This window comes from Coloeus monedula (assembly GCF_965178545.1).
Source record: "Coloeus monedula genome assembly, chromosome: 4".
NCBI classification, from domain to species: Eukaryota; Metazoa; Chordata; class Aves; order Passeriformes; family Corvidae; genus Coloeus; species Coloeus monedula.
Genome location: NC_138784.1, coordinates 20,425,497 through 20,443,417, shown reverse-complemented (window position 1 = coordinate 20,443,417; position 17,921 = coordinate 20,425,497). Strand labels below are relative to the sequence as shown.

General features: G+C 41.2%; 1 protein-coding gene across 2 annotated transcripts in view; it reads right to left on the bottom strand.

Annotated features, from left to right (window-relative positions):
* CHPT1 (choline phosphotransferase 1) overlaps positions 1 to 17,921 on the bottom strand; it is a 21,400-nt gene extending 3,479 nt beyond the window's left edge. The window contains exons 1-8 of one of the 2 annotated variants that reach the window (XM_082279686.1): positions 17,656 to 17,921; positions 8,385 to 8,532; positions 7,392 to 7,533; positions 3,915 to 3,999; positions 2,160 to 2,291; positions 1,614 to 1,772; positions 616 to 741; positions 4 to 114 (exon numbers count right to left, since the gene is read on the bottom strand). In XM_082279686.1, the coding sequence (XP_082135812.1) occupies positions 4 to 114; positions 616 to 741; positions 1,614 to 1,772; positions 2,160 to 2,291; positions 3,915 to 3,999; positions 7,392 to 7,533; positions 8,385 to 8,532; positions 17,656 to 17,898 (1,146 nt within the window). In that variant the 5' untranslated portion in view covers positions 17,899 to 17,921. The remainder of the gene's footprint in view (positions 1 to 3; positions 115 to 615; positions 742 to 1,613; positions 1,773 to 2,159; positions 2,292 to 3,914; positions 4,000 to 7,391; positions 7,534 to 8,384; positions 8,533 to 17,655) is intronic. The other variant, XM_082279687.1, reaches the window with a different exon arrangement.

Here is a 17,921-nt window from a genome sequence, read left to right as displayed (position 1 = left end):
AACCTGCTCAGGAGCTCGATGAGATGAAATTCTGAAGACATGTATATGAAGATGAGAAGCAATCTGTAGGCACACGCCACTGGCATATCTCAGCATATCAAACAAGGATATGAACTTCAAAAGAACAAAACAGAACAGGTTAAAAAAAAATCCTTTTTTTTTTTTTTTTTCAATTGTCCCTACTACAAATATGCTATACTTTAATGAGAATTTATCCAAGTCACAAGTGTAGCAATCACTTTAACACACAGCTACAAAGTGGTCTAGTTTAGAATTACAAACAAAACCGTCACAACACCTCAACATCCTAACAGCACTAAGCACTTAAAAGATCTGATAAAAAAAGGTTCATCTGCAGTTCACAGAACAACTTTAAAAACCCCACATGGACTAAAGCATAAATTTACAAATCACTCCTGAAATTGCTTTCACATCTCTGTTCCAAGGAAAGCAAGCCCATCAGCTCCCAAAAACATGTTTACATGGTACCCTGGCACTCCCTCCACAATGACAGCTGAAATGTGAGCAAGTTAGAAATGGCAGAGCAGAATGACAGGGACAATTCTCAATCTGTTCCTTTAAGTATGGTCAAAACAAAAAGTATAAACCACTTACCAATGCTATCCACAGAACAATATATTCATCAATGAAACTGTTGAAGTATTGGTCCAAAAACAGAAGTCCTGGTCCAATAAATGCAGAGTCCTGAAGACAAATTTCACTTTTTGTCATGTGAGCCACCTATGTTTAAAAAAAAAAAAAAAATTAAAAAGTGCATCCCTGCAAGATTGGTGTAACTACCAGCAAACAGGCATCACATCCTTGCCCAGCAATGTTCTCTTGGAAATTGCATTTATACCTGTGCATTTCAGCTATCTGCAGGGGTTCCCCACTCTAGTTTTCCAGCACTGTATTCAAAGGGTAAGACTATGCAAGTATATTACTGAAAACAAATACTATCCGCTTGAAATACTGTTTTCAAGTCTAACTTGAAAATTTTGGCTTTCTCTAGCCAAAAGCTAACTAGGAAGCAGACTTTTGCTTAAGTGGCAACATTTGTTCTCACTGTTTAGTAAGAAAGTCTGTAGAATACCTATTTTCTAGTGTTCTAGTGTTTGAAAAATGTCATCCTTGGAGAAAAAAAAAATCATCTGGCTAGATTACTGATGGTAGCAAGTATGTAGTAAGGCAGTTTGGTTTTTTTAATCCATTGAGTATTTATAAAAAAGATAAAGGCAAAAAAGACACGTTTATCTCTTCATTTTAATGATCAAAGCAAATTCTTATTTCAGATAATTAAATCAGAATTTACAGCACTGTTAGTACAGCTTAAGAGACCACAGCTAGGATGTTAAAGACAGACAGTAAGTGCCATTTCTAGGAGTAAGTTAAACAAAACTGGGAAGTTCTAACCAGTACATTCAACAGCAATTATGTGTTTGCATCAGTGTTACATATAATCTCTCTGTAGGACCCCAAGTCTAGTTCAGTATCTTGATCCCAATAAATATGGTAATACAGTGGCAAAGAAAAATAGGAAAATGGTGCCCCCTGATCCAGTAGGTGTTAAGCCAAGAACCAGTTTAGTTTTACGAAGTTTAGGATTGACTTACTACCAGCTTCTGTGAAATTTTGGCATTCACAAACCCAAATGTCAAGACATACAGGCAAGAATGTTTTTCAAACAGCTGAGTTGTAGACTTTTTATAAATCATAATGGCCAATGTGATAAGCAGTCCAATGTGCAGGCCTGGTGAAAGAACACTTGTTCCCTAAAATAAAAAGGGACAGAAAATTTGTCTTAAGTTTCAGTTACACAGTAAAGTCCAGATTTTATATATATTGCAAATCCCATTAAACAAAACCGGAGTTATCAAAACTTGGCAAAGTCCAGTAGCATTATCCCACTGCTCTTAGTACCCTTTGCAGTGACCACTAAGCAATTTTGTAAGAAAATTCATTGCCGTTCCTGTGACAGAAAAAATCCAGTAACAAGCAGAGGGAAGGGAGATAATGAAGTCTTTGCTTTAGCCATCCAACACTTTCATGCCTGTCTGCTTAAATGCTTAAACAAATAAAACCCTTATGGACTATCTGAAATGCAATAAATAATGGGCATAAATTATTCAAACCTCATTTTGATTTTTAGACCAACTTACTGCTATTGTAGATCCATTCTTTCCAACCCCTCCACCAAAGATGACACGGAAGTAATTGAGAAAAGAAAGTGCTGTTCCACACAGGATGCCAATAACTGCAAAGAACTTCAGTTCTAAGCCCAGCAAAGGGACCTTAGCAGAACACAAAAGAAACCAAACCAAAACAAAAAAAAGAAAAAACAAACAATAACAAAACAAGAGAAGAATATTAAAAGTTAAGCACACAACACCTTTTTCACGTTTTTTAAGAAGTGATTAAAGAAGCCACTCTTACCTACTAAACAAACGTCTTATTTGAATTCTCACTTTCCTGTGAACAAGCTCAGGACAACAGTGTTTAAAATTTGTTTCCTTACTAAGGACACAGGAAGTATCTTTTGTTATGCTTAAACTCCACTTCGGAGTACTTAAATTCTGTTCTTGAAATTCAGCTACATCTTTACTCTGTTCCTCCTTAATATGTTCTTCAAATATTTTTCACTATGTAAGCAAAAACTTGACACAGACTACTGCCATCACCATGGTATGGGAGCAGGAAGAGGGATACTTCCTTCTATTTCTCTGGATGGAACAACGCTGAACCACAGGAAACACAAACACCATCGGCCAGCTGTGTGTTTCGGTACGTTATTTGTGTGCTGTATCTTTGCGTATCACGAGACTATCATGAATAGTCTCCAGATACAAATTTTAATTGAACAGTTACCTTTTGGAATCAATTGCAGTTTCAAGGAAACTTCCAAAGGCAGCAGAGGATTAGGAAAAAGAAGTAGTAATAAATTGAAACTGTTGACTATATTTTTGAATATACAATGTTTTGAGATACAGCATAACTACAATAGATTTTAATAGTGAGGGAAAAATCAATCATAATTTAAGTTTAATGCACCTGCTTTATTTTCCAAAATGAACAAGCTTTTTGAAAATAGAAAAAAAAAGCATCTTACAGGCTGGGAAAAGGAAACGAAGTTTAGCTAAACATTCCTTAATTGTTTAGTAAACTTTTGAATTAGTTTTCATTTCTTGGTGGTTTATATTTGGGTTCATTTCTATTGGTTATCAATAGTATGGAAAAGTCTCAGTTCTTTGCACTATGACCAGTCAGAACTATAAATTTCTGCATAAAGACCCTAGAAAGGTTGAAGATTTTAGTCTAATATACTTTTAATGCTGTCCACTAGAGTGCATCTTTAAAGATCAGAAGTCAGATATCAAAAAGTTTTGTGAAAGAAAAAAATTCTTTAAATATAAGTATTTACATTTATGTGGCTGTGGCATAATTCTTAAAAATCAGTACATCTACTTCGACACAAATACGGATAACTTAACCAAAACCCCCTGGTTTCATCCCATGATTTCATTAGATTGAAGCACTTCATCCTTAAATTTTAAGATAAATAGTTTAACTGAACAGTAATGTATGTCTTGCAATAAAATATACAAAATTTAGAAAACCAGAACAAAAACTGTTTGCTAAAGCTTAAGTATGTGTGGAGTATTGGTGCCAGATCAAAAGTTTGTATGTGGCAGATGGGGTCTTTTTTCCTCTAGGTAGGTACAAATTTGTGCACAGGGAGTCACGCGATCTAAGTAAACTACAACATCAAGATAACCAGCACTCATACAATAGGCTAAAACAACATTACACAACTAGTAGGTGTTGATGGTACTTGTACAAGGCAGCTTCAAATACCACAGAACTGTGGACACTTACAAAAATACTCAACAGGAACTCTGAGCACTTAACACGCTCACCTTATAGTCCCATATCGCTGCTCCTCCATAGGCAGATATCAAGAGCAACATTGTTATGGCGATCTGAACTTCAGTTACATCAATTCTATGAAGGGGAAAAAGAAAGAAATTTAGTTAAAGGACTTCTTGCTGTAAGTATAAAGTGTGTGTGGACAGAGCGGGGAATAAAACCCCAGTAACTGTACTTCAAATTATATAAATATATATAGAATATTACTTTCCTTGGCTGAGAAAGCTACTCTATATGGAGGCACACATCTCCAGCTAAGATTTAAAATTAAAGCTATACTCCTTTTCTGGAGCAAGCTACATATAATTTTAATAAGGGGAATATTTAATGAATACATTGTTAACTATTTGAAAATTTTGTACGAATTTACAGACTTGTTGATGTGTAAGAATCAAATCAAAGCTTAAGGCAAGCTCATAGGAAATGCAATCAAGCGTTTCCATTAAAAGCACAGCATATAAAAGCAGAGACTATAAAGAGCAGGCTGGGAAAGAAGGGATTTCTTTAAGCCTTGCATCATGAAAACTTGACAGATACAGCCTGCAAAACAAGGGAGGACTGAGTCAGTGGATAGCTGAGCATTTGCCTTATTTCTGAAGACATGACTGCTATCTTGCTTTCCTCCATAAAAGGTGCTTTGGAAAAGGTGGCCTTGTATGCCTTATGAAGTCCAGACTCTGTATTTCACCTTTTTTTGTATCTGACAAGATAGACGACTCTTTATTGTTGTATTTAATTGATGAAACCTCACATGAAACCAAGGCTCAAGAAAAAAAAAAAAAAATCAATACTTTAAGCTTTAACATCAATAATCAAAAATAATAACCAAAAAAAGTGCATATCAAAGGTACCCTTTATGGTAACAAAAGTTTTGAGACAGGTACCTTATGTTCATACTAAAGTTACCAGCAAACAGTGAAAATGAAGGTTCCAGATTTCTTTTAGCAGTTGGAATAAATTTGCTGTTTTAAGGTATTATGACCAAAGTCAATGTGTATTGCTACTTGCTTAGCACATGACCTGTCTGCACAGGAAACAGTGGATTTTTAAAAGGAGATAGCAATCAACTCCTGGGTAATGGAAGACATTTATCTGAACTTGATAATCTCAGTAACATTACACTCTCTTCTTTCATCAGAAAGATGGCAATAAAATATGCCAAATTTCATCACAGTCTGACTCTTAGAGGATCCAGACTTTAAACTCCAGTTAGATGATAAGCTGACATGCTCATTGCCTCTTAAAACCATGAGAATGGGGAGTCCTTCCTAAGGTGTTGTATTCCCTCAGCTTTATCTGCTGTAGTGCTCTTCACTCTGTCAGGTGAACCAGTCCAGCTTGTCAGTCTAGTGCAGGCTTTTCATCTTCTGCCCATTTGGTGAAGTGGCTTGAGTCAAATGACAGTGGAGCTGGGAGTGAGCTCTTCCCTCTCTGCCAGGGATGAAGTGTTACATCCTCCGCCATTGCTGAACTTGCTGGTTACCTCATGCAAAAGCACCCAAGTGCAAGTGTTCAGAGGTTGCACTCTGCACTATTAACACTTGGATTTCTAATCTGCATTGCCATTGTTGCTGCTGGGGGTGGGAGGAGGCTCAAACTTGAAGCTGAATCATGTGCCAAAGTTTAATACTTAATTTTACAGAGGCTCAGACTGTTGGTGGCAACAGAGCCCAAATCAGAGTCCAAAGACTTTACTCAGACACTGCAGTATTCTGCAATCTGACAGTGTCACATTATTCAGCTCTCTGATCCTTCCTGCCCATCAGCACTAGGAATCTCTCATCTGTGATTTATTTCTAAAATCTAGTGCTGCTAATTGAGGAACAGCATCAGTGAAAACCTCCATCCATCTTCTTATGTACCATGATATTTAGAGCACTATACTAATGCCTTCTTCAAACCTCTATGCTTAAGAAAAACAAAATTGGGAGCCTTGAAAAAAACTGTGACCTGTTTTCACTGGACAGAAATAAGTTACCTTGGAGAAATGTTGTGTCTGTTTAACTTAAAACAGTAACCATGGAACATTAGGCCACTCTGAACTGTTTGTACTATGCACTATCATTATGTTTAAGTAGAAGTCACCAAGTTTTTAACAAAATCTTTATGTGGTAAAGGAGTCCCAGTGACTTCCTGATGTGGGGAAATCATTCTCATGCTTTATGCAAGAATAAAAGGCACAGAAAAGCAGCCATGTCTGCAAAATGCCAGAGCTCATGGTCTAGTCCACCTCCCTTCAGAGCAGCCTACTGTCATGGACAGAAAGTATCCTATTTCAGCCATCATTGTAAAGCACCTATTTTTGTTTATAGTTTATTAAAAAGATTAGGATGTTCAGGCAGGCAGAAGAATTATAGTTTGTGTGGTAAAATGCATTACCAGCAAATCAAAAAGAGCTCAGAGACAGCCTGCATTTGATGCAGTGTGCAGGGACAGCTGGTCACCAGCCTGTGTGCCTGGGGATGTGCAGATTTGCTAAGGTGCTTCTAACAGGACAGAGCTAAGTAGGACTATGAACAGGTGACTTAGCAAGGGACTGGGATTAGCAGAAAGACAGCCAAAACTTATTTCCAGTTTTGCTGTCACAGAAGTCTCTGACCTTTTCCTCTTCTCAGAAGTAATTATACTAAAGTGAAGCTCATTGCTTAAAAACAGCAAAAGGCCGTGGCCAGGCACCACCACAGCTACAGGAGAGTGCAGCAATCCCCACCCTATTAGCAGTTAAATTGAAATTATTATTTTCTACATGAATTTCATGACTTCTCCTATGCTGCAGTGAAACAGATAAAATTTCTATCAAGTCATGAGCAGCACCACAGCAGTCTCTAGAACTGTGACCTAACACAAAACCTCAAGGACATCAAAACCAGTATGAGCCAGATTAAACGAAAGGCCCTCATATATATGTGGGGTAATTTTTCAAGCACTGCCAGATGATATGTGGAACTCCTTGAGGATGCAATGGGTGCAGAAAGTTCATTCCAAGGAAGAATGAAGATATCAATGACAGGGAAACCCATTAGCAGGGGAATTTCTCTTAAATGCATGTGGTTTAGAGTTCCCTGAGGCTGAAACTGTTCTGTGGCTGGGAGATTAAAAAGGGAGGTACCCAGCTTGCTCTGTCCCTACTCCTACACAGGGCACTTGTCTGCAATGTAAACAAGACCTCTCTGGCCTGAGCCTGCATGGTGCCTGTATGGGTTCTGACAACAAATCTGCAGACTAAAGTGCCAAATGCATGCAAACAACGCATATAGAGCTAAAATCAGCTGCTAAAAGAAAAAGTTCTCAGTATTACACAGGGTTTCAAGTGCTTGTCAGGTAAAACACAAGATTGCTAGATTGGCAGGGAGATGAGAAAGAAGGTGAGAGAAAGAAAGCAGGGAGTAAACCAAGAAGAAACTGAAATCAAGGAGCTAGCAGTCTCAGACATTAAGGCATATGTACTTCTAAAGATACCTACTTACTTTCCAAACCTTAGTATGCCTGATACATATGTCTGCCAGTGAGCAGAATAGAACATAAAAAGTCCCACAAAACAACAGAAAAACAACCAGTCAGGATTTGTTCCTAGTCGGATTGCTATGCAGGATCCAAGGACAACAAATACTGAAAAGCAGAAATGAACATGTTAGTCATATAGCCTCTTGGCTTGAAGTTAAGAGAAATTTAAAAAAATAAACTAAAACACAGGACATTTTACATCACTCTAACAACGTAATGCTATGACTGATACTTCACAGAGTAGCTGACCCTCAAGGACAGTCCTGGCAGGAGAGACCAAAACACAGCACTCCTTCCCTGCCAAGGCAGGGCCCCGCCCTCTAGCCTACAGTGGTTGTTCTCCCTCCTACCGGCCTCGTCATCTCGTGTTCTTTGCAACACTGACAACTTCAGCTGAAGAGCCAAGCTCAGGGAGACTGGCAGCTGCACTTCTCTGGGAACCGAGGCATAAAGAAGCTACCAATTCCCAGGGCAACTGTTTCAGCCATTGAGCTTTACAAAACTACAGGCGCATTGGCACCAACAGCAGCAAAATACGGAAAGTGAAACTGAGCAAGGCTTACTTTTTAAGGACTTAAAACTTTTTAAAAACTAGTTCTTCTCAGGAATATAAATTACCCTTCTCCTACGTGCCAGGCTACCCTATTACCAAACCGATACTTTGGCACCTTACTCCTAAAGTGGAGTATGTGAAGATGCACAGTTAAGTAGGAGCAGAATACATCTTACCCAACATTTGACAAAGGAACTTCTGAAATATCCCCCCTGTTACTGGCCAGGGATGCAAAGGTCAGGAGATAGTAAAGTTACTCTAAAAGACCCTGTTCCAAGCAGGAGTTTGGACTAGATGATCTCCAGAGGTCCTTTACAACTTCAACAAATCTGTGACTAATCAGCTCATCTTGAAAACAGGTAACTTTTATAAACTAGGATGGGTGACAGTAGGTTAAGGCTACCTGTGGAAATAGAGTCGCAACCATGATCAAAGAGTTCTCCTAGAGGAGAACTACTGTTTGTTCTTCTGGCTTGCTTCCCATCAATGGCATCCAGTGACTGGTAGATAAAAAGTCCTATTGCACCCAGGATGTATGCCCAAAAAGGTGCCTGAAAGAGATTCATAGAAAAGGTCACCAAGTAGTTCCCAATTTCTCAGCTAATAATCTGTTTCATTAAGGATAAAATAATGTTCACCACAAAACTGTACTATACTGTGCTTTTTTTAACTTAATTAATGGACAAACCAAACACCTTGCACTAATTTCTACATGAATTGTAGTAACTACTGTAATGAACTACTCCAGATACACCAGTGGAACACAGGTCCTTCTAATTATTTAAACAAAAGCAATCCCAAAACTTTAGCCCCTCCTCTGCATCAACTGATTTACTTTTCTACCTTAAACCCACAGTATTTCTATAATTATTTGCATTCTTTGTGCTGAAAAATGTTATAAAAATAAAAATCATCTTTAAAAAAGAAAGTAGTAGCAAGGCACTTACTAAAGCTCTCAGCAGTTTATTTGAGAGGTGCTTGAAAGATTTGCTCAGATTTACAACATAAAAACCCATTAAGGATTTTACTAAAAGCTTCAGCCTTTAGGGAAAAATATTTTTTCCAACACACAAAATTGACTACCTAGGCACTTGGGACAGGGCTTAAAAAATTAAGAAATTCACTAAATATGAAGAAGAAACTATCTACTTAATACACACCATCAGTTTCAAACCAAGCTGTTACCCTAACACCACTCTTAGCTTCAAGGGAACTGTTCTGCAGACATTCCTTTCAAAAGCACTGTTTTCATATGCACAGTCCTTATGGCTTTGTCTAGGAATCAGGTTTTGTTAAAAATTATTTAAAACACCTTTGGAACAAAGCACAGGCAACATTTTTGCCTCATGTACTTTCCAGAGGTACCTTTAGTATTTAGAAGCACTGTTCACGAAAACAGAGTCAAAATCAGGTAAAAATGCTGGAAATACAACTTGCAGGTTAAACAAGGGAACAGCCAGACAGCCACAGAGCTGAATCCTTTCCCACTCCCCGCTCAGGGACAGCTGCTCTGGCGCTGCTACATCTCTGCAACTCCCCTCCTGCGACACGAATTGATCAACATGTGTACATGTATTTCCTAAGCCCAGTAAAGGCTATTAAGCAGATTTAGCCACCAGATCAGATCTCAGTGTGCTGAGATTTGTCCACACTCAACTAAACGCAGTGTCGCTGCTGGGGAAGAAGGGAAAATGGCAGTCATCTGTCCATTCAAAGGCAGCAGTAAGAATGCTGGCGAGGTGAGCTGCTCCTCCAGACATTCTGATGTCTTGTCATTATTGTTCTGAGCTAGAAAGTTACACCTCCAGTTAGACTGGTCACAAAACACACAAAGCAGCAACATGCTTAAGGAAGGTCCAGTTCTGAATAGCATTTTTGCTGTTATTTAAGAATTCCTCACATATTCCAGTCTGGCTGATACACTGCTATCAAAGCCAAATAGTTGGCTGCTTCACCCAGCTTTGAAGGAAAAGACAGTCAAAGAATCAGGAGCTCCAGCTTTAGGTGCAAGGTCTGGATTTGTATGCACATGAAAATCTAGAAAACTTAAAACATTCTTCAAAACTGGCAAAGCTGTCTTCTGCCTTAATCCAAGGAAACCAAGAAAAATTGTTATCACAGATCATGTAGGAAGTCTTAAACAGGGAAAAGAGGATGAAGAGATATTCCAATGGACATTTAATATACTGGTATTTGATAATTCCTGCAAAGATCACACTATAGAAATTTAGGTCAAGTGAAGACAGCAATACATGTTTGATGTTTACTGATGGAATTAGTTGAGTTACTTAGCTGCCTTCTCCCATTTAGTGTCTAGTTACACAAAGGAATCTTGTCTTGGGGCATGGGGTTAAAGCAGGGAGGGAATTTTTTGCCACCTTTTGAAAAAGTTTCACTCCTCTAATGAAGGAGAAAGGATAAAGCCTGTGGAGAACAGGAGATGACTGTGGCTACCCCAGGACTGTGGATCACCAAAAGCTCCATGGAGGCACAGAGAACTCAAGGGTCTCTCCTGGCATAAGGTCTCACTTGGTCCCACATTGTGCAGAGGGGCTGCAGCTACCTCCCCTTTGTCTCCACCCTTCAAAAACAGAGGGCTGTCAGTCATTGCTCGGGTACTTCAGAACGTAAAAGCACAGTTAGGACATTGCTGAAGCTAAGATAATTTTAGTTGTGATACAATCCACACACTAAAGTCACCATAGTGTATACACTGGCTTTCAGAATAACTTTGTTATGTAGAGAATAACACAGAATCTCAAACACAGCAGCTCCAGACCTATAAGCAGAAATGCCATGAGAAATCACTAGTTTCACTGTTAGGAAAAGACATTGCCAATTTTATTTATTTGAAAGACATTGCAAATTTTATCATTAATATTTCTGTGAAGTGCCACAAAGATCACCTGCAGAGTTTTATGAGGTATCCTTACTGCTACATACTTCTATTCATTATGAAAAGATAGCTTGAGATCTACATTTAGCTTCTCGCAAAGCAAGTGTAACACAATATATGCAAAAATAAACAAATACATCAGCTTTAACTCAAACTTTTCCTATTAGGTCTTTTTGACAAAGCAGTAGCTTTTGTCCAGTTACAAGTTATAGTACAGGTATGATCATTCAGGCTGATCCAAGTCTGTTTGCATTAGCTCCTACTGGGACAAATCAAAGCAACAGTCCCTCTAGTTCCAAAACTAAAGCACTCGGCCCCTTGCTGATCTGGAAGAAGGGTGAGCATTTTCATCTGCCTCCCAGTAAGGATATCTGTATCCACTAGCAGCTGTAGCAGATGTATTGGCATCCCCACAGTTAAAGAGAAAGGAGAAAGATCCTAGTAAGAGCAACATATGTCAGAGAGCTTAGAAACACTATCTGGAGCATTTCATCCCTAGGCCGTCAGTTCAAATCTAACCCAAAGTGGTAAGAACTAAAATTCACTTGTGATCAACTATCATTTAGCAGATTAAATGAATGTTCTAATGTTTTAATTGGTAAAAACAGAGTTTTCCAAATCACCAAAGGTTCCTAATAATCATGGATTTTCTCTGCTATCTTCCCTCTCAATACAGCTCCCGTTGCTGTCTCCTTTGCCTTCTCACATGCCTGGCTGTCCATTCAGGGATGTCCCCTGATGTCTTCCCACGCTGGACCCAAGTAGTTTTCAAATTAGAGAAGTGGGAGCATCTGAGAATGCTGACATGGCTGAGCAGAAAGGTCAGGAGGCTCCCAATAATCATCAGCTTTTCACTGATGAGGTGTTTATTATCTCTGCCCAAAGTTATATCCTGCCTAACTAAGCAAGTGCATTATTTGGCCAGAGCTAGATGCTGCTCCCATGGAACTACAAGAGAACAGAAACCTGAGGGGAAGGAGGCAGGGAGGGAGAGGGGGATGCTTCTCTGCTTCAATTCAAAATGATGTCTGAAGATAATACAGCCCCAGAATCCTGTCACACACAGATTTGATACAGTAGAACTGGTCATCTACTGACCCAGAGCACATCAAAACAAAGCCATATACATGTAGTGTTTGACAGGTATGTGTGACATGCCTCTCCTTCAGGAAAAAATGGGGGTTGAACAGCAGGCATTCTTCTCCTCCCATGATTCCACCCCACAAAAGAGCACGGACAGTTACAAAAGACTACATGTGTCAGGGAAATCCTTTAGAACTTGTTTCAAGCAAAGCTCTCAAGTCTGGAAAGTTCAACAGGCCAAGCTTTTGCAGTATTTAAAGATTCAGTTTCCCTTAATTACTCATCACATTTAGCCATAATCTCACTTCCTCAATCCACGGCTAATAGTTTTGCCCTAGTTTACATGGCCCCTCTCTGGATCAGATCCAGAACAGAGGGAGACATTTAGACTGGACTTCCCCCTCTTCTTCTCCCTGAATATGGATCATTTCCCACACTTCAGCACAAAGCGCTGTGTGCAATTATACTAATAGCAGGATAAGGGAAGGGGCTGTTCAAACCTGAACTAGAGCAGGGAAGACAGCATGGATGAAAAAATAAAAATAATAATCAAATAATTGTACCATAGTCCAAGTGCATTTCATGCATACCAAAGACTCTCTGCATTCCTTTAGCACCCTTGTCTCTCCAACAAGCCCTGCCTAAAAGAGTTTCCATCCTTCTGTGTCAGGATTCCTGGATCTTCTTACTTCATGCCAAATAACCTCCTTCTCCCATTCACAACTGATCGCTCTGTTCCTCACTCGTGGGTTTTGGCTGAATTTCCCACTCCACTCAGTGCTTCACACTTCTTTTCCAAGTCAGGTGATGCTTTTTCCTTCACACTCTCCCCTCCCACACACATCCCTGTTCATACCAGCTGCTCCAGTTCAACGTCTTTTCTACTTCTCTACTCTCTCTCCCACACAGCTCAGCTGTGCCCCTGCTGTTTACATAATATGATACCTGTCAGTATCTTCCCCTCATTTTTGCCCTCTGACAGGCCTCTTTCCTTTTAAAGGCAATTCAGCTGTTTGCTTGGGTTTGCTGTTGTTTTTTAAGTTTTTTAAAAAGAGAGAGAGAGGCAGAGACAGCATCTCACCAATGTTCCTCTCCCTCCAAACTACTGATAGTAGAGCCAGGTGAAGTCACTGAGACCCTCCCCTGCTTTTTGCTCTCTGTTATAAATGTACTGTGGTATTGGCTTTTCGCATGTTACATAATTGCTATGAATGTATTGTGGTGTTGGTTTTTTTCATGTTCCTTAATATTAGAAAAGCTTTGCCCAGGTTCTGTAATGTAATGCTGTACAATGTCTGTAGTTTGGGTGGTCAGTTTGGGAAGCATGGGGGGGGGGTCTTCACATTCCTGGAAAATCTTATCAGAAGAAAAGAACCTGAAACCAGACAGAATGGAGCCAAGGAAAAAGATAAGACTGATAAGATGATACTCAGCAATTCCAAAGAATTCATGAATTATGCATGATGATGATGAAGACGAAATAAGCGATGTACTTTTAAAGCCGATCTTTTGGATATAAAGGTGTGCCTTTGGATCTCTGCCGAAGCACCCGGCTGTAAGACCCTTTTTGCTGTTGTCTCCTAATTGTCCCTTTTATTAAACTTTCCTTAAAATTTTGCAAAGAGTGAACCTCGTTTTTCATAGTCTCAGTAGATGCATGGTTTTCTGAACAGCACCATTTCAGCAAGGTATGACACCCTTTTATAAACTCACTACACCATTTCTTGAACAATTCCACAGAGCTAGCCATCACAAGCCTCCCTTCCTTCCCTTGGCTTGCTGCAGGAGAACCCTTGGGCCCCTGCCCCCTTTTCCTATCACTGCCCAAACAGCAAATCTGTGATCCACACTTTTCTCTTCCTGTCTTCCTCTGTTCCCAGATATTTGCTTAGATCATACTGTAAACAAGACTATTTTTCAAATAGTTACAATTCAGTACAATGTAATAATTACAGTTAATGTGCGCTTCTGTCTAAAATTCTAGCTTCTCAAACCATTCTACAAGTCTATGACTTTATAGAAGAGAGCAGATTTAGATTAAATAGAAGGAAGATTTCTTTTTTGATGATGAGAGTCATGAAACACTGGCACAGGTTGCCCAGAGAGGTAATAGATGCCCCACCTCTGGGAACATTCAAGGTGAGACTGGACAGGACTCTGAGCAACCCAATTTAGTTGATGATAGCAAGGAGGCTGGACAGGATGGCCTTTAAAGTCTCTTCCACCCAGCTATTCTACGATTTTAGAGATCTTGAAAGATTACCAAAGCTAGACCCCTCCACGAGCAACCACCAATGCAGAGCATCAAAGTTTCCTTCTCCCTTTAAAAAATATGTTCAGTCACTTTTCTTCCTGCTTGTCCCCAAACTGCGGAGGGGTATGCAAGATTCCCCTGCAAAGCCTAAGGAATTGACTGGAGCTGCTTCAGAGAAGTCTGCTGGCAGTAGAGCAAAACAATTCACTGTCCTATAGTGGGGATAAAATAGAAATCTTCACCCAGAAAGTGCTTCTTTTGCTCTCTAATGCAGCAAATACACACAGCTCTTAGTTAATGTCAGCAAGAGTTTTCATTCCTAAAAACTTCCTAAGAAGTGTCAAAAAAAAAAAAAAAGGAAAAAGAAAAAAACACAACCCAGGCTGCAACCACAATGAAAATGCCATTTCAGCACTCCATAAACATGAAACGTGCAGGTGGTGCTCTCTCCACCACCATACCTGTATATTATTTTTACAGACTGCTGTCCTAAGTTACAGAGAGTAGGAAACTGGACAAACCTCAACAAAAATGTACCCACATGGATTGTAGTCACAACAATGCCTGAGGGGTGCAACCTGCTAAGGGCTTACCTCTAAAAAAGAAGGCTTCTGTTGAAACATGCATTTGCAGGAGACAGTGATATCAACCATGTTCCTACTGGGCCAGGAGACATTACTGAAATAGACAATATTTTATCATTCCAAAACATCCGGCGCTAGTCAGGAACAAACTGGCTTTTAGTGGCTACTGATACTGATGAAGATAAAAAGAACAGTGTATAGGGAAACAATGGCTCCATGTTAGGAGAACAAGAGAGCATTTTGTGGGTTGAGACATGAATTGCACTGGGGTTGGCAATGAGCAGTATGAAATCGTAGAAATCACTGCAATAGGACATAATGGAAGCTGAAAGTACGAATTGGTTCGAAACAACTCATTCAAATGGCAAAATCATCAGGTGGAAAGTGTCTGTGGGGAACAGGTAGATCCAACAGCTGCTTTCTAGCAAATAACGCAAGTAGAATCCCTTGCAAAGAAACTGCTAAACCACAGTCTTTGGCAGCTGGAAGGGATAGTGGAGAAAGATCTCTTTTCTAAGCATCTGTTAGCAGCTACTTTCCAAGGGATTTCAGTGACCAGTCTTACTTGTTTTGTGTTTTCAACAAAGGCTTAACCAAAATGGCCCACTTAAGACTGGTTAAGGAATAAAAAACGACCACATAAACCAACTCAAAAAAAACCAAACCAAAATAAAAAACCCACCAAAACCCAAACCTGCTTGTTATTTTATCCAAGTCTCCAGTGCTCCTACCCTATCCAAGAGAATATGACAAGTTCTTCTTTGTCCATCAGCTAATCAAGACATGTTCATGGTGGAAAGAGGTGCTGTTGAAGTGCACTATGGTATTAGTTCAGTCTGTGATTTCAATCATCTTGAACGTAATTTTCAGCTCCACCTACCCTTTCCAGCCTATAAATCCAAGTCAAAACTATGAAATAGGTATTTCAAAACTATGAAATAGGTATTACAACAGCACATGCAGCACCTATTAAGTGTTGTAACAGCTTTAGCTTTTTCAAAAAGCTGTCCAGAAACATGACCTTACCTCAGGCAGAAGACAAGCTGAGTCATTAAGCAAGTAGGAGAGAGAATGGTGCTTCTAAGTGATGCAGCAAGAGAAAATCAGGACTATTCTCACAGAGCAGAGGCAACAAACAAAACAACAGGATGAGGTTGGCTTCACACTGCATATTTATAAAGGATAGATTGGTATCTGAACAAGAAAGTGTAGTCCAAACTATAGGTTCTTATAAAACCCAGCTTCCACAATTAAAAAAAAAAAATTAAAAAGTCCAAACAGAAAAGTTCCTAAAACCCAACCTAAGTTTTCCTGGAAGGAATAATTCCCTGGATCTCTGCAAAACAACTTTTTTCTTTTTGTACAAGAGTCCTCAAGGGAAAAATAACTTACTTTCTGCTTTTAGTTTTGCATAGCAAAGAGAAAAAGCTAAAATGAGCAGTCAGACACATAGCTAGTACATGACTGATCTTTTTATCACAAAACTAAGCTAAAGGTAGTAGTCTACAGGCATTTTAATTCTGAAAGTGCTAATAGATTACCATCTGTAGTTTCCAGCCATTCACTATCATCTCTGTCCTCTCTCCTCCTACTGCCTGCAACACCTGAGTGCCTCTACCTGGTGATGTATATCAGGGGGATGATTAGGGTGAGACCAAACCCCAAAGCTAATTTCGATTTGGATAAGTTTCCTGATATGCCTGCCACAAACACCTCTGTGAACACGAAGTGCAAAGCAACTAGAGAAAAAGATAATGTTCTTCTGACAAGAACACTCACCAGGGTAAATCTATGGTATTAAAAAAGTCCCAACCAACTGCCAACCTCTGCTGTTAGGATTTAAGCCCACCAGAACACAAGAAAAACAACTGCCACCTTTTAAGGGATTTTACCCACATAAAGCAATATTTCCTACCCTGACTACCATAAAGACTTTGCAACGGGAAACCTGCAACAGGCTGGCAAGCTTGGATAGAGGTCCTGAAATTGTGTGAGAAACTGTAGGCACCGCAGTTCAAGTGAGAGCAGCCCGAGAGCAGCCCCAGCCCACGTTAACAAGCCTGTTTTCCCTCCAGAAGTTAAAGCACTCCACTGCTTCCCACCCAAGGACGGGAAACATTGGAGCTACTGTCAGCTAACACATCTGCTACACAACCCAGCCGCAGCTCTGACCTAAGCGATGCCCAAGTGGCATCAGGCACGTTTCGTGGCCAGCCCTGCCCCGCTCCTGGGCACATCCCGCACCCTCCATCATGAGCAGCTGCTGTTTCTACCTCCACGGCCCCTGGGTGACAGCCGCACTCCTGAGGAGGGTTCCATTCCCCTCCCAGCCAGCTGCCCGCGCAGAGGCACACACATGGAATGCAGGCTGCTCCGTGGGGTAGGCGGGAGTGCCACGCACCAGGTGAGCCCGGCTGTGCCCTCTGCACCACAGCGTGCAGTGCAGGCCAGGTGCCCACCACACCAAAGCCCCGGCCCCACGGGGCTCTTTGGGCAGTGAAGGGCCAGAGCTCGTCCGCTGAACCTCGTCCTTCCACGTGATCCCTACAGCATTTGGGCATTCAGACCCTAACACCCATCTCCAGCTCTACCCCTGCTGCCCCAAAGGGTGAGCCGCGCGTCACCGCTCCTCTGATTTCTCAGGACAATCCCGCAGCGCTGCCTTAGCCCTCCCTGCCAAGGGACGGGCCACGCGCGTCGCTGCGGTGGAGCCCAAAGTGACAAGGCACGGCCCCCGCGCCGGGCACGGCCCCCCAGCCCCCGGCACTGCCAGCAGGCACCAGCGGGGCCGAGCCGCGGCCCCCGCGCCCGGCTCAGTGCGGCTCCAGCGGGGGGCGGCGGCCGTGTCGGGCGGTACCTGCTCGGTGGCGCTGGGGCAGCAGGCGATGAGCGGCAGCGCCGTCAGGCAGTTCAGCAGGAGGCCGCCCATGGTGATGGCGTTGGGCGCCAGCCCCCGCGGGACCTGCTCCACCAGCCAGCCCCAGTAGGGCTGCAGCCATGGCTCCAGCAGCGAGCGCCCGGCCGCGCTGTAGCGGTGTTGCTCCAGGCGCTTCAGCTGCGCCGGGCTGAGGGGCGCGGGCAGCACCCAGGGCGCGACCATGCCCGCACCACCACGACGGACGA